Source organism: Chiloscyllium punctatum, chromosome 3 (assembly GCF_047496795.1).
Source record: "Chiloscyllium punctatum isolate Juve2018m chromosome 3, sChiPun1.3, whole genome shotgun sequence".
NCBI classification, from domain to species: domain Eukaryota; kingdom Metazoa; phylum Chordata; class Chondrichthyes; order Orectolobiformes; family Hemiscylliidae; genus Chiloscyllium; species Chiloscyllium punctatum.
In genome coordinates, this window is record NC_092741.1 from 66,778,502 (window position 1) to 66,793,303 (window position 14,802).

Sequence of the window (14,802 nt, forward strand, 5' to 3'; positions counted from 1 at the left end):
AGCAGGTTTACAAAAAGTCTTACCAGAACGGAGAAAACGCAGCAATAACTAATGACTGGATCGACTAGGTTCGCTTTCCGCAGAGCAGACTTAGACACAACTTAATTGAGATTTAGGACATTGCGAGGGACCAAAAGAGAGAATGGATAAATTAGAAGGGCCTATTTATTCCAGCAGGCAGGTCAGTTACCTGTTGGGTATAGACTTAATATGATTGGTCAACAAGTTAGAGCAAACGTGAGGAAAATGTCTTTTCATCCAGGAGGTAGGGGGCTGAAACTCATTGCCTGAAAATGTGTAAACTGAGACAGCAGGCCTCAATTAATTTTTAAAAAGGTGGCCAGATATGTGCCTCAAGTGTCACAACCTACAGGGCAGTGGACAAAATCCTGGAAAATGGGAGGAGGCTGGGCGGTTTGATTTTACCTGGCACAGATATGGAGGAGTAAGTGGACCAAATTTCCGTGTTTCAACATTCCTATTATTTTCCCATGCTGAATCATTATAAAAATGTAAAAGAAATGTCCATTAGGCTGTGATTGACATCATTCGCAGCATAATTCCATGGTGTATTTTGGAATTAGATGCAAATAGTACTTTATTTGCTTTCTTAATTTGTCACCCAATTCAATTATGGAAATTTGCAAATACCATTTTATTCTTCAGCTGACCCAACATTTTTCCAAAATTTACTGTACAATATTGCAATATTTTGCATAATTTAAAACTATAACATGCAAAGGGACATGCGATCTATGATATCTGCAGCTCAATACTGATCAAGGCTAACAAACAGAAGCCAGTTAAAGACAACTATTTTCTTGGTTTCTGGCTTTCACCTATGAACAGAGCAGTTCTCTGAAGATCAGGTAGTTTCAAGCAAATCTTGTTAAACTCACTAGACCTTCAGAACGCATGCAAAATTAGAATCATATGCTCAAGGTTCAGAGGTTAATTGTCCTCTTGCCAGGTTAGTTTTTTTAAGCTATGGCACAGATCAAATTTCAAAATTACACCATTACTGCAGGGAATATAACCCAAAAACAAGTATAATCGAATCAGTTGGTATCACTGAACTGATAAGATTTCGACACTCATAACAATCTACACTTTGGATGAGCATCTAAGGCAATGTAGCATGCTGCAGCATGCCACAGTTCTCACTGCTTCTTGATCACAGAACCAGAGACTTCACAATGTTATGTCCTAGTAGCTTTAAGTCAAATCACTTTAACCAAATTTTCAATATTAAAGCCATTCACTTCACAAATTAAGCAGAAAAATGAAGAACAAACAAGATTTATAGATTTAAGACTGTTCTACAAACTTAATCATTGCACAAAATCATTTTGCAAGAACATAATATTAGGAAAAAATTGCATAAGTATTTATTTTATTTAGAAAGTAAAATCAAATTCATGCTTCAGTCAATATTTGCAATTAGGTTACAAGAACTGGGGATAAATAAAACCCGAAAATAAAAGCAAAATCACTAACCATGACTTACCAAAAAGCAAACCGATGTTACCAAAAAAAGTTTATCACTCTCAAATGTGGTTACGTGCAAACTCTTATCAAAAAAGTGCTCTTCATACAAGCAATTGTGTGTAGCTTAATGGAGTTAAAACAAACAGAAATGGACTTTAGTTACTCCGTTCATAGTCTTAAACAGCAAATTAGTGACTTAGGTCAATACAAATATCAAACTTTTATTTGTCTGCCTGCAGACTATTTTATTGATTTAAGAACAGCTCCTATTGTAATTCCAAATTGACTGAAACCATTTGCCAAAACACAGTTAAAATTCTAAAAAGACGACCGTTAGAGTTGAGTGAACTAAGCTGCCCCTACAGATGGCTGATTTCCGACGACAGGTCAGTGAGCAAGCTTTCACCAAGCTAATACGGCTTGAACGTTAAAACTAAAAAGAGTCTTAGAGGTTTATATTTAATCACACGCTTGAAAACCCTGTGTCAATCCTTTGATCAACAGAAGCTGGATTGCAGCTACCAGATTCTGGATTAGTGGTGCTGGAAGAGCACAGCAGTTCAGGCAGCATCCAAGGAGCTTCGAAATCGACGTTTCGGGCAAAAGCCCTTCATCAGGAATAAAGGCAGTGAGCCTGAAGCGTGGAGAGATAAGCTAGAGGAGGGTGGAGGGTGGGGAGAAAGTAGCATAGAGTACAATGGGTGAGTGGGGGGAGGGGATGAAGGTGATAGGTCAGGGAGGAGAGGGTGGAGTGGATAGGTGGAAAAGGAGATAGGCAGGTAGGACAAGTCCGGACAAGTCATGGGGACAGTGCTGAGCTGGAAGTTTAGAACTAGGGTGAGGTGGGAGAAGGGGAAATGAGGAAACTGTTGAAGTCCACATTGATACCCTGGGGTTGAAGTGTTCCGAGGCGGAAGATGAGGCGTTCTTCCTCCAGGTGTCTGGTGGTGAGGGAGCGGCGGTGGAGGCGGCCCAGGACCTCCATGTCCTCGGCAGAGTGGGAGGGGAGTTGAAATGTTGGGCCACGGAGCGGTGTGGTTGATTGGTGCGGGTGTCCCGGAGATGTTCCCTAAAGCGCTCTGCTAGGAGGCGCCCAGTCTCCTCAATGTAGAGGAGACCGCATCGGGAGCAACGGATACAATAAATAATATTAGTGGATGTGCAAGTAAAACGTTGATGGATGTGGAAGACTCCTTTAGGGCCTTGGATAGAGGTGAGGGAGGTGGTGTGGGCACAGGTTTTTACAGTTCCTGCAGTAGCAGGGGAAAGTGCCAGGATGGGAGGGTGGGTTGTAGGGGGCGTGGACCTGACCAGGTAGTCACAGAGGGAACAGTCTTTGCAGAAGGCAGAAAAGGGGTGGGGAGGGAAATATATCCCTGGTGGTGGGGTGTTTGGAGGTGGCGGAAATGTCAGCGGATGATTTGGTTTATGCGAAGGTTGGTAGGGTGGAAGGTGAGCACCAGGGGCATTCTGTCCTTGTTACGGTTAGAGGGGTGGGGTCTGAGGGCGGAGGTGCGGGATGCAGACGAGATGCGTTGGAGGGCATCTTTAACCACGTGGGAAGGGAAATTGCGGTCTCCAAAGAAGGGGGCCATCTGGTGTGTTCTGTGGTGGAACTGGTCCTCCTGGGAGCAGATCTGGCAGAGGCGGAGGAATTGGGAATACGGGATGGCATTTTTGCAAGAGGTAGGGTGGGAAGAGGTGTAATCCAGGTAGCTGTGGGAGTCGGTGGGTTTGTAAAAAAATGTCAGTGTCAAGTCGGTCGTCATTAATGGAGATGGAGAGGTCCAAGAAGGGGGAGGGAGATGTCAGAGATGGTCCAGGTAAATTTAAAGGTCAGGGTGGAATGTATTGGTGAAGTTGATGAATTGCTCAACCTCCTCGCGGGAGCACGAGGTGGCGCCAATGCAGTCATCAATGTAGCGGAAGAGGAGGTGGGGAATGGTGCTGGTGTAATTACAGAAGATCAACTGCTCTATGTAGCCAACAAAGAGACAGGCATAGCTGGGGCCCATACGTGTGCCCATGACTACCCGTTTGGTCTGGGAGGAAGGAGCATCTGCAGTCATTGTTTTTACCTTGCAGCTACCAGAACACACTGCATGATACACTTGAGAATCAGGCTATAGAAAGGCCTCAGGTTCACAACTGAAAACTGCTAATATTCATGCAATCTTAGTTCCAACCGATTCAGTACAAGAAACAGCACCAACTTCAAGGGGGATGATGTAATCAATTCTATCTTGATGCTCTGCAAAAACAAGTCAGCTTAACCTGGAGGAAGGGAAAGTGAAATCAACAGGGGTGCTATTTTAAATGTCAAGTGAGTTTTCCAAATCTGGAATGAAAACCAACATAAATTACAATATAATAAGAACTTAAAAACAAATAAAATTAAACTATTTCACTATTCTCATATCAGCACTGATAACCAAAGACAATAAATTACTTCAAGGGGCAGCTGATGTACTATTGATATATCGATCACCTCACCACATTATCAACATGAAGTGCCCGACCTCTGAGCCAAGAGGCCTACTTTCAAGTGCCATTCGCTCCAGAGGTGTGTAATAACATTTTTAAAAGCTGTTTAGGAAACTATCTGCAAGACCATCGGTATCTAGGTACTTTTGATCAAAAATAACAAACAGTTCAACAATAACTAATAGCTCTTGGTGCTGCAGTAGTGCCCGTTCCTCTGGGCCAGGAGATCCAGGTCCAATTCAAATTTGCTGAGTTGATGGTTCCTAACCTGCTGGAACAGGTTTAATAAAAAAAGTGGTTATAAGACACCAGGCTGCAGTTTAACAATAATATTGTTTGGCAATTCTGAAATATGATGGCTTTATAAAGATGGAAACAGCCAGATACTTCCTGATTATATGGCTACATGATCAAAACTAAGTTAGACAAATGGGAGATAAAGCAAACTGATCAAACAGAACAGCAAGGCAAAGGCAATGTTACAATTTTAAATTTCAAGTGATTTACACCAAATAGGTGGTGCAGTGGACAGTGACAAAGGTTACCTCAGAGTACAACAGGATCTTGATCAGCTGGACCAATGGGCCAAAGAGTGATAGATAACATGAGGTGGTGTATTTGGTAGGAGCTCAGGGAGTGTTGGTGAATAAAGAAACCTAGGGTTGCAGGTACATAGTTCCTTGAAAGTGACATCACAGGTGGATAGGGCGGTGAAGGCAGCATTCTGCATGTTTGCCTTCATTGGTCAGAGCATTGAGTATAGGAGTTGGGATGTCATGTTGTGCTGTATAGGACATTGATGACACCACTTTTGGAATACTCTGTGCATTTCTCATCACTCTGCCTTTGGAAGCATATTATTAAATTGGAAAGGGTGCAGAAAAGATTTACAGGGATGTTACTGGCACTGGAGGGTTGGAGTTACAAGGACAGGTTGGATAGACTGAGACATTTCCCCCCCATGAAGCGTAGCAGGTTGTGGGGTGACCTTGTGGAGGTTTCTAAAATCATAAAGGACACAGTTACAGTAAATCGCAACGATCTTCTCCCTAGAGCAGGGCAGTTCAAAACTAGAGGGCATATTTTTATAGAGGGGAAGAGGGTATTTTTATAGAGGGTATCTTTATAAAACTAGAGGGGAAAGATTTTAAAAGGACCTCATGGGTAACTCTTTCAGAGATAGTGGTGTGCATATGGAACAAAGCTGCCAGAGGAAGTGATAGAAGGGAGTACAATTACAACATTTCAAAAGTCATTTGGACAGGTACATGAACAGAGAAGATTGAGGGATTCGGGCCAAACGCAGGCAGATAGGATTAGCTTAGTTTGGGAAAGCTGGTTGGCATGGGTGAACTGAACAGAAGTTCTGTATGACTATGACTGTCTACAACAGCATGATTAGAACTCAGCCATTTTCCCCTAGTTAAGGGTCAGCACAAGGGAACAATTTTATAGTGAAAAGCAGGATGTTTAGCAATGATTGGAGGGAAACATCTATACTCAGAGTGGAGGTAGTCTGGAATGCACTGACTGGAGAGTAGTTGAGATGGGAAACCTCACAACCTTCACAAAGAACTTGTTTCCAGAGACCCACAGCTCCACTGTCACTGGCACGAGAAAGGCTCGACTGCCAAGGTGGCCATCTTTGGGGAATGTTAAGGGCATAGGCTTAGGGTGAGAAGGGAAAGATACAAGAGACCTCAAGGGGCAACTTTTTTTTTAACAGAGGGTGGTACGTGTATGGAATGAGCTGCCAGAGGATAAGGAGGAGGCTGGTACAATTGTAACATTTAAAAGGCATTTGGATGGGTTTATGAGTAGGAAGGGTTTGGAAGAGATATAGGCCGGGTGATGGCAGGTGGGACTGGATTGGGTTGGGATATCTAGTCAGCATGGACGAGTTGGACCGAAGGGTCAGTTTCCGTGCTGTACATCTTTATGACTGTCACCAACCCCACTTGTATGGTGCGAGTCACTGGATATCTAGATGGCTGGTGGTTCATTCTGACCATCCAACTTCTTGAGGTTACTGTGGCTCTCAGTGCTTCAAGCTGCAGTTCAGCATCTGTACCCCACCCCAATAATATCTTCATTCAAACTTTAGGTTTCCTTCAACATCTTTTTGATGTTCCCTTCATGGGCACTCCATTAATTTGTTCGTGGTTTCTCATTTACTCAAGACTGAAAGATAGAAGTAAATCCCAGTTACTGCTGTTCCGATAGCTCCCTTAGAATTGTAATGAATCAAAGTATGGGCTTTCGTAACACTGTGTTCCAAATTTCATCTTCCATAAGTCCATTCATTCTACTTTAATCGACCGTCACTCCATCCATCTCAAAAGATGGCAGGGATTGTTCCAGATCCATCTGGCTGGATATGATGTTAGTATACATTGAGGGGCTGGGGATTTAGCATGGGGTATTATCTGCAGATAACTCATTGCACCAGACCCAGGTTTTACCTGTGGACAGCAAATAAAACACATCCCTATTCACCGTTCTTCCCAACAACCACCACCTCCCCCTCCTCCCAAATGGCACTCTTGCATAGGGCAGAAGGTTGTTGACACTTACAACCACATCAGACAACCACAGGAGTATATACGTATTAAGGCCTTTCAGTGGATATTCAATCAAGGGGGGATTTCAGACAAAGAGTAAATGTTGTGGCAAGTTCTCTCCAGCCATGCATTCAAAATGCTTCCAAATTGGGTCATAAGACTTTTTTTTCCTTCCTGCAAGTACTGGGGACTCTGTCTCCATTCAAGAGCTGACTCTTTGTAAATACATAATTGTTGCTGTAACCAACACCTTTTGCTTTGCTAAGTTGTCCCTAAAATGTTAGATATGTCTAGCCAATTAATATTTTATTACACATGTTTTTGTAACAATAAAGAAATGCAATTCTCTCCTACAGATCCCTTGGGAACCCCACTGTATACTTCCTTCCAGTCTGAAAGCTAACCACTCACCACTCTTTTCATACTTCAAGTTTTTAAAATCTAGCTCATTGAATAAATTGAAGATTGAAACCTTGAAATGTCAGAAACAGATTAAATCACAGTACTGCGTAGAAAATGTGCATGTACTATGGTCCATATTTCAATGCAGCTTTCTTTTGGAGGGGAAATAGCTTTCATTTCACTAGGTAAATCTAGTGATCAAGTAATCCTATTAACAAGCTTTGGCACATACAAAATAAATACGTATAAGCAAAAGAGCAAAATTGTTATTCAAAAGGAAGAAAGTCTTGCAGTTACATTGCATTTTCACAATTGTTGAAAATCAAAGCCAATATATAGCTAATGAATTCCTTTTTTGAAACAGTCACTGTCAAAACCTAGAAAATGCTGCCACAAACAGCAATGTGGAACCGATGACTGCTTTATAAATGAACAATTCCTGAATGGTTACTTACATTCACGTAAAATGATATTGCAAAAGGGTAAAATCAACACTGTTTTCAAAACCTTTCCAACAAAATCCAACACAATGACCACAATAACTGTAAAAGAAAAGGACAGGCAAAAATGGGCAAAGAAAAGGAAATTACGGTTTTAATAATTTCACACCTATTTCCACGGTATTCATTCTTTTCAACAAACTCAGATTACTGTCTGGAAAACAGAAACCAAAGCCACCAATCATTAATAATCCTGCTTCAAGTCACAACTAAAATGTCTTGAGTTTTTTTTATAACATGTACTGCCTTCATTTACACATATTTAAAGAAAATAGCAGAAGCAGAGCATTGTATTTTGTCTCAGTTGTATTTAAGCTTTTCAGAATACTGCCTGCTTCCATGTTACTTAAATGTTGTCCTTTCCAGAATCCCACATCACAAACTGGGTCCATGTTAGCCAAGGTAGAGGTCATAACAAACCCTGGCTGCAATTTTCCAAAGTATTTTATTCACTATTTGATAAGAGATCATTCTTGTTTGGAAAATTAGAAAACAAACCAATAATTATTTGGAATGCTCCTGTTACACCCACATCAAGTCAAGCCAGCTGTTATGTTTAAATGATAAAGGACCGATAAATGACTACAGTTTCTTCTGGTATCTGCACAAGTCATCATGACTAATCAAAAGAGAAAGTTGAAATTATTTAATGACTTGTAATCAGCAATTTATTGTGGAGAAAAATCTGACCCAGATTGACAACAAGCTGAAAAACAGCTTTCCACCACAGCCAATGTTCCTGTGTTTGCACAATGACACACTCATACAGGACATAGTTTAACCAGTCAATTTACATGAATTAGGTTGTTAAACAATGTCCCAAGGTGAGGCAGATTCTTCCTAATCAGTACATAATTACACCAGTTGGTTTAATAAAAATTAAAATAATTGTTTAAAATTGCCCATTAAGCAGCAGATCCACTGGGATAGTGATGGTCTTAACCTCCATCCATTTAGTGTAATGCATGGTATATAACATGGCGCTGTTGCTTGTTTGAACAATAACTCTACTGTTTACTGGCAGTAAGCATCAAAAAGTTTGACTAGCCAGCATGTCTTAAAAATAACCTGAACCTCCGAAGAGGAAAATGTACTGTTCCAAGTTGGCAGTCACGTAGCTAGCAAATTTGGCTTGGAAGATAAAAATTTGGCACTACGTGGAGAACAGAGGAGAACCTTTTTCTGCTTTTTATCTTATCCCAGCCTGCATCCCCTCACCACAGAATAAGGTAGTGTAGTGCACAGTTGGGTCTCGTACATGCCCATTTGCAGTCTCCTCCAACAGAAAATCAGCAACATGCCAGTCACTGAGGTACATCACATTGCAAAGGTGCAGTGAAAAGAGCAAAGCACACAAGACAAATTCAAAGGGGTTGAAATATTGAATAGAACAACTTCTCTTTCCAATCCTCCCACTTCCTCCAAACCAAAGGAGTAGCCATGGGCACCCACATGGGCCCTAGCTATGCCTGCCTCTTTGTAGGATATGTGGAACAGTCCATCTTCCGCAACTACACTGGCACCACCCCCCAACTTTTCCTCCGCTACATCAATGGCTGTATCGGCCCTACCTCGTGCTCCCACGAGGAAGTTGAACAGTTCATCCACTTTACCAACACCTTCCACCCCGACATCAAATTTACCTGGACCATCTCAGACTCCTCCATCCCCTTCCTAGACCTCTCCATTTCTATCTCGGGCGACCGAATCAATACGGACATTTACTATAAACCGACCGATTCCCACAGCTATCTAGACTACACCTCCTCCCACCCTGCCCCCTGTAAAAACTCCATCCCATATTCCCAATTCCTTCGTCTCCGCTGCATCTGCTCCCAAGAGGATCAGTTCCAATACCGTATAACCCAGGTGGCCTCCTTCTTCAAAGACCACAATTTCCCCCCCCAGATGTGATTGACAATACTCTCCACCGCATCTCCTCCACTTCCCGCTCCTCCACCCTGGAGCCCTGCCCCTCCAATCGCCACCAGGACAGAACCCCACTGGTCCTCACCTACCACCCCACCAACCTCCATATACATCGTATCATCCGTCGTCATTTCCGCCATCTCCAAACGGACCCCACCACCAGGGATATATTTCCCTCCTCTCCCCTATCAGCGTTCAGAAAAGACCACTCCCTCCGTGACTCCCTAGTCAGGTCCACACCCCCCTCCAACCCAACCTCGACTCCCGGCACCTTCCCCTGCAACCGCAAGAGATGCAAAACTTGCACCCACACCTCCCCCCTCACTTCCCTCCAAGGCCCCAAGGGATCATTCCATATCTGCCACAAATTCACCTGCACCTCCACATACATCATTTACTGCATCTGCTGCACCTCTATATTGGAGACAGGCCACCTACTTGCAGAACGTTTCAGAGAACACCTTTGGGACACCCGGACCAACCAAACCACTCCGTGGCTCAACACTTCAACTTCCCCTCCCACTCCACCAAGGACATGCAGGTCCTTGGACTCCATCACCAGACCATAGCAACACGATGGCTGGAGGAAGAGCGCCTCATCTTCTGCCTCGGAACCCTCCAACCACAAGGGATGAACTCAGATTTCTCCAGTTTCCTCATTCCCTCCCCCCCCCCGTCTCAGTCCCATCCCTCGAACTCAGCACCATCTTCTTGACCTGCAATCTTCTTCCTGACCTCTCCACCTCCACCCCCACTCCGGCCTATCACCCTCACCTTAACCTCCTTTCACCTATCACACTTCCAACACCCCTCCCCCCCTACCTTTTATCTTAGCCTACTTGGCACACTCTCCTCATTCCTGAAGAAGGGCTCATGCCCGAAACATCGATTCTCCTGCTCCTTGGATGCTGCCTGAACTGCTGCGCTTTTCCAGCAACACATTTTCAGCTCTAAAATATTGAATAATTTGTTGGATAGAGTTGGTTTGCACTACTTAGCTTACAGTGGATTTTGTTTCAGCACTGTGGCCAAGGAACTGTCATGGTTTGGTTCAGCTGATGATTAGGGAACATAGGTTCTGTTCAGTGTTAACGCAGTCAAAGGAGCTGATCATTAACAGTCCAGTCTGGCCAGAAAGGAGACATCAGTTGTTTCCCCCCCCCCCCAACCCCCGCCATCACTCCAACTTTTCCAGTCCCACCCACCCACATTCCCCTCCCTGGTGAGGGATATCCACACCATGGTGAGGTTATGATAGAGACAGTGATGAATTGTGACACCCCCCCTGCCTCATACCTCTGAGCTCTCACTGAGGGGTCTAGACAGTAAAAGCTTTGCACAAGAACACAATAGACTGCTCAATCAAATTTTGAATGTAGTTATGGCTCTCAATACATTCATGTTACCCACTCCATATCAGTAGAGCACCACAGTAATGAACTAGTTGTTCAAGATGACCCTTGCAGCCCATTAGCCACTCACGAATGTATCTGAAGTTTTATTAGTAAGTTGGACCTGTGAAGTGTAAGGCACCATGGCTGCTGCTACAATTAGATATTGACAAGTGCATTGCACTATGTAACAATTCAATTGCATTTGGAGCTTGGGGAAACTTTTTCAATTGGGAATCTCTGAATTTCTACACTGTTCTTTCAAAATACATAAATGTGACCAATGACACCATGATATTGAGCCCAGTGAAGTCACACACCTGGACCACCTGCTTCCAACTGGAAAGGGAATACATTGCACTCCTCTTTGGCCACAGAGAATTGGTTACCTCGATTTTCTCACTGCATGAAGATCATTGTTAGATGCTGGAGATGTCCCCTCTAGCCTAGAAGAACCAAAGTCAAGTAGATCGTGGTAAGGGTCTTTCTGTCTCTGTCAATGCTGTCCTTCACCTACTTTGAGGTTGCAGGCCTGTCTGCAGAAAGGGAGACTTATGGCTGACAGCGAGTGGTCTGAGTAGACCACAAAAAGAGAAAATCAAGCCCTTCCCATTTGCAATGCATATTGAACACATATTAAACTATAGGTGATTGACAAGGAGTATGAACTGAAATAGCAAGCTTGAAAACAGCACCATTAAAGTCAGATGCATTTTGTCTGATTTCACAAGCACACCTTCATATGTCGGAGTGCACATAGGCAGTGTCCATGCTGGCTGTTGCCTATACATTGATTATGCTTCTGATTTTGGGCAAGTTGCCAAGAGACCCATTGGCTGGAACTGGATACTTGTATCTACACCTTGTACTTTTCAATATTGATTATTCTGATAAATGAATGGTCAATGATTAAATAATGTAACACATGGACTTGAATTGGTAAAGATTACATAACTCATTACAGATTTCAAATTATTAACTTTTCTTTTGGTCAAGGATGCAAAGCAGTCTTTTTTTTTTTAAAAATCACTCATGGAATGTAAGCAAAAAAGTGGCTGAGCCAGTATTTATTACCCATCCCTGGTTACCCTTGAGAAAGTCACGGTGTGCTGCATTCTTGAACCTCTGCAGGGTATTTGGCACAGGGACAAACACACACTGCTGTTAGTGAGGGAGCTCCAGGAATGTACCCAGCCACTCTGAGTGAACAGTGATATATTCCAAGTCATCAAGGTTTAGAGAAGAAATTGCATATGGTGGCATTCCATGTATCCGCTGGCCTTATCCTTTAAGCAAGTGTGGTCATGGGAGAAAGTGAGGATTGCAGATGCTGGAGATCAGAGTCGGAATTTCTGATGAAGGCCTTATATCCGAAACGTCAATTCTCCTGCTCCTCAGATGCTGTGGGACTTGCTGTGCTTTTCCAGCACCACACCCTTGACACAAGAATGGTCATGGTGAATTTCTGCAACGCATCTTGCGGGTAGTAGCTGCAGTGTGGATAGTGGAGGGTGTGGATGTTTGTGGATGCTGATCAAGTGGGCTGCTTTGTCCTAGATGATGTCAAGCTTAGAGTGTTGTTGGAGCTGTACAAATCAAGCAAGTGGGGAGTATTCCATCAGACTTGTGCCTTCAAGATGATGGACAGGCTTTGGGAAGTCAGGAGGCAAGTTCTTAAAAAACAGACAATGTTTGTTTGTAAAATGTATTCATTCATGGGATGTGGGTATCATTGGACAAGAATTTAATCCCAGCGCTGACAAAGCTCGTGGCGAGCTGCCTTCTCAAACTCCCGAGTCCTTGTTACCGATGTGTACCCATAGTGGTGTTAGGAAGGGAGTTGCAGGAATTTGACTCTGACATTAAAAGAAACAGTGATATAATCTCAAGCCAGGCTTGGTGTGTAGCTTGGAGGGGAAATTCAGATGGCAGTGCTCCCAAGCATCCTTCCAGGTAACAGAGGTTACATGTGTGGAAGGTACTGTCGAAGCAGAGTTGATGGGTTATTGCAGTATATCATGGGAATCGTACACCAAGGCAGTTAAAGTTAAAAGGAGTTAGATAGGCCATCAAGTTGACTGCTTTATCCTGAAGAGTTTGTCTTTTTAGGTAGTCAGTACCAAGAGCATGCTGGCAAGATAATAGGAGAAAAACATCCAATCTAAATGTACACCTGAAATAATCTTAGGAGTATAAAGTATTGATTGTAATCCTGAAGGATCAGTGACAAGATATTAACTCTTAATAGCAAGAGGAGAAACAGGGCTATTGCAGCAGAGTCAAATTACCCAAATAGGAGCTCAGCACATTTCTCAGATTTCTGCTAGCCCAAGGCAATCATAAAACTGTGTCAGTATTTAAAATGTATGTGAATTTAAGTTCCTACATCCTGACTGACACAATGCTAACGAGCAACTATAACATACTGACAGATTACTGTTTTAAACATCTCAGTATCTCAAAGGCTTAAACCCTGAATCAAATCAATTGAAGAGATAAGACAGCAAAGGAATTGCCACTTTAGTTCTATTTTCATTTGCATCCAACTTGGTTTAGACTTTAAGCTCCAGCTCAGAGGCCAAGTATCCAACATCAAGATGCAAAGAGAGCAGTTCTCTTGCCTCAACCTACCAGGATGATGGATGATGGATGATGGGAAAACTATTGGACGAGATTGTCAATTCTTTCAGTCCCTTATATTGGAAAAGGTAACAGGATTTTTATTAAAATTTGTCCATCTGGCACCATCTTCAATTCATGGGATCTTTCCACTTCAGCAATGAGCTGGAATGCTGAGCTCCCAGTTAAGCCAACAATTACAACCTCACTTCCATCCCTCGATGATGCCAGCATTTGGACCCTGAAGGAATATTGATTTTTTTATCCACACTTCAATCTCTCCTGTACTCAAATTTTTTCCTTGTCATCCTTGCTCAGCTCCTATTCTCCATACTAACATGTCCGACATTCAATTGCCTACATTCTCTGTTGCATTAATTTATAGTCGACTATTATCTTGTTCTCATGGTCCAACTACAGCGCATACAATTTAAAATTTCAAACTTTTCCATTGCCTCATTACATCCTGCAGCTCCTCCAGCTGATCATTCCTTCTCATAACCGGCAATTTTGGTTTATTACATATTCCATTTTCTTGGTTCATCTCTACAGTCAGCATAACCATCACACTGATGCAAACACTTCTTTCAGTTGACCTTAATATCAGAGCACTGATCATTATCTGATAATTCAGGACACACATTAAATTGTGTGTTCAGCCCAAGTCTAAATCAACATGGCAGACAATGATCCTGGAAAAGAATTCCCTCAGGACAGACATTTTTGCTGGAAGCTTTGCATATAAAAATTGCACTGTTACGATTTGACAGGCAGCATATTTGATTTGTTGTACATTGATAATCTTAAACTAATGAAAGGGCTCCACTGAAAATAAAACCAAAAAAAGTCAGACAATGTACTGCTGTAAAATTTTAACATAGGTAATTGTTTTACCTCGTTATCAGTGCCAACGTCTAACATCACTGGTAAACACTGTTGGGGATTCATTCCAACGCATGCGGTGTAGAGTGCTAGCTTACCGACTGGAATGCCCATTCCATAACTCCCAAGGTCTCCAAGACCCAAGATACGTTCTCCATCTGTGATGACAATAGCCTTGACAAATAGCAAATAGAGAGAGTTAGAGACAAAGGCAAGATTTATATAATATGATAGCAGCAGAATCATTCATCAACATAATAAAGACAACCTGAATTCTTAATCTCAAACATATGTTAGAGGAGGGGGAGGGGAGTTAGAAACAACACTTGTCACTGCTCTTCTTCTTACCTTGGCTTTGAAAAATTTTTCTGGAGACCAGATAGTTAGAAACCTATCCAAACAGTTAACTGATGGTCCTCCAATTAGGAAAAAAAGAAAAATATACAAGTACAGAAATTTTGCAAGGGTCTCAACATAACTGGCAGAGATTCCATTGGACTTGGATCAAGGTAGTTGCTTCCTTGAGAATTCCACTGGTGACCTGTG

The 14,802-nt window shown here is 42.6% G+C and overlaps 1 protein-coding gene across 2 annotated transcripts in view; it reads right to left on the minus strand.

Moving 5' to 3' along the window:
• The window catches only part of me1 (malic enzyme 1, NADP(+)-dependent, cytosolic), a 420,143-nt gene that overhangs the window by 225,464 nt on the left and 179,877 nt on the right, over window positions 1-14,802 (minus strand). For both annotated transcript variants that reach the window (XM_072554540.1, XM_072554546.1), the window contains exon 5: window positions 14,269-14,430. In XM_072554540.1, coding sequence (XP_072410641.1) covers window positions 14,269-14,430 — 162 coding nt within the window. The remainder of the gene's footprint in view (window positions 1-14,268; window positions 14,431-14,802) is intronic.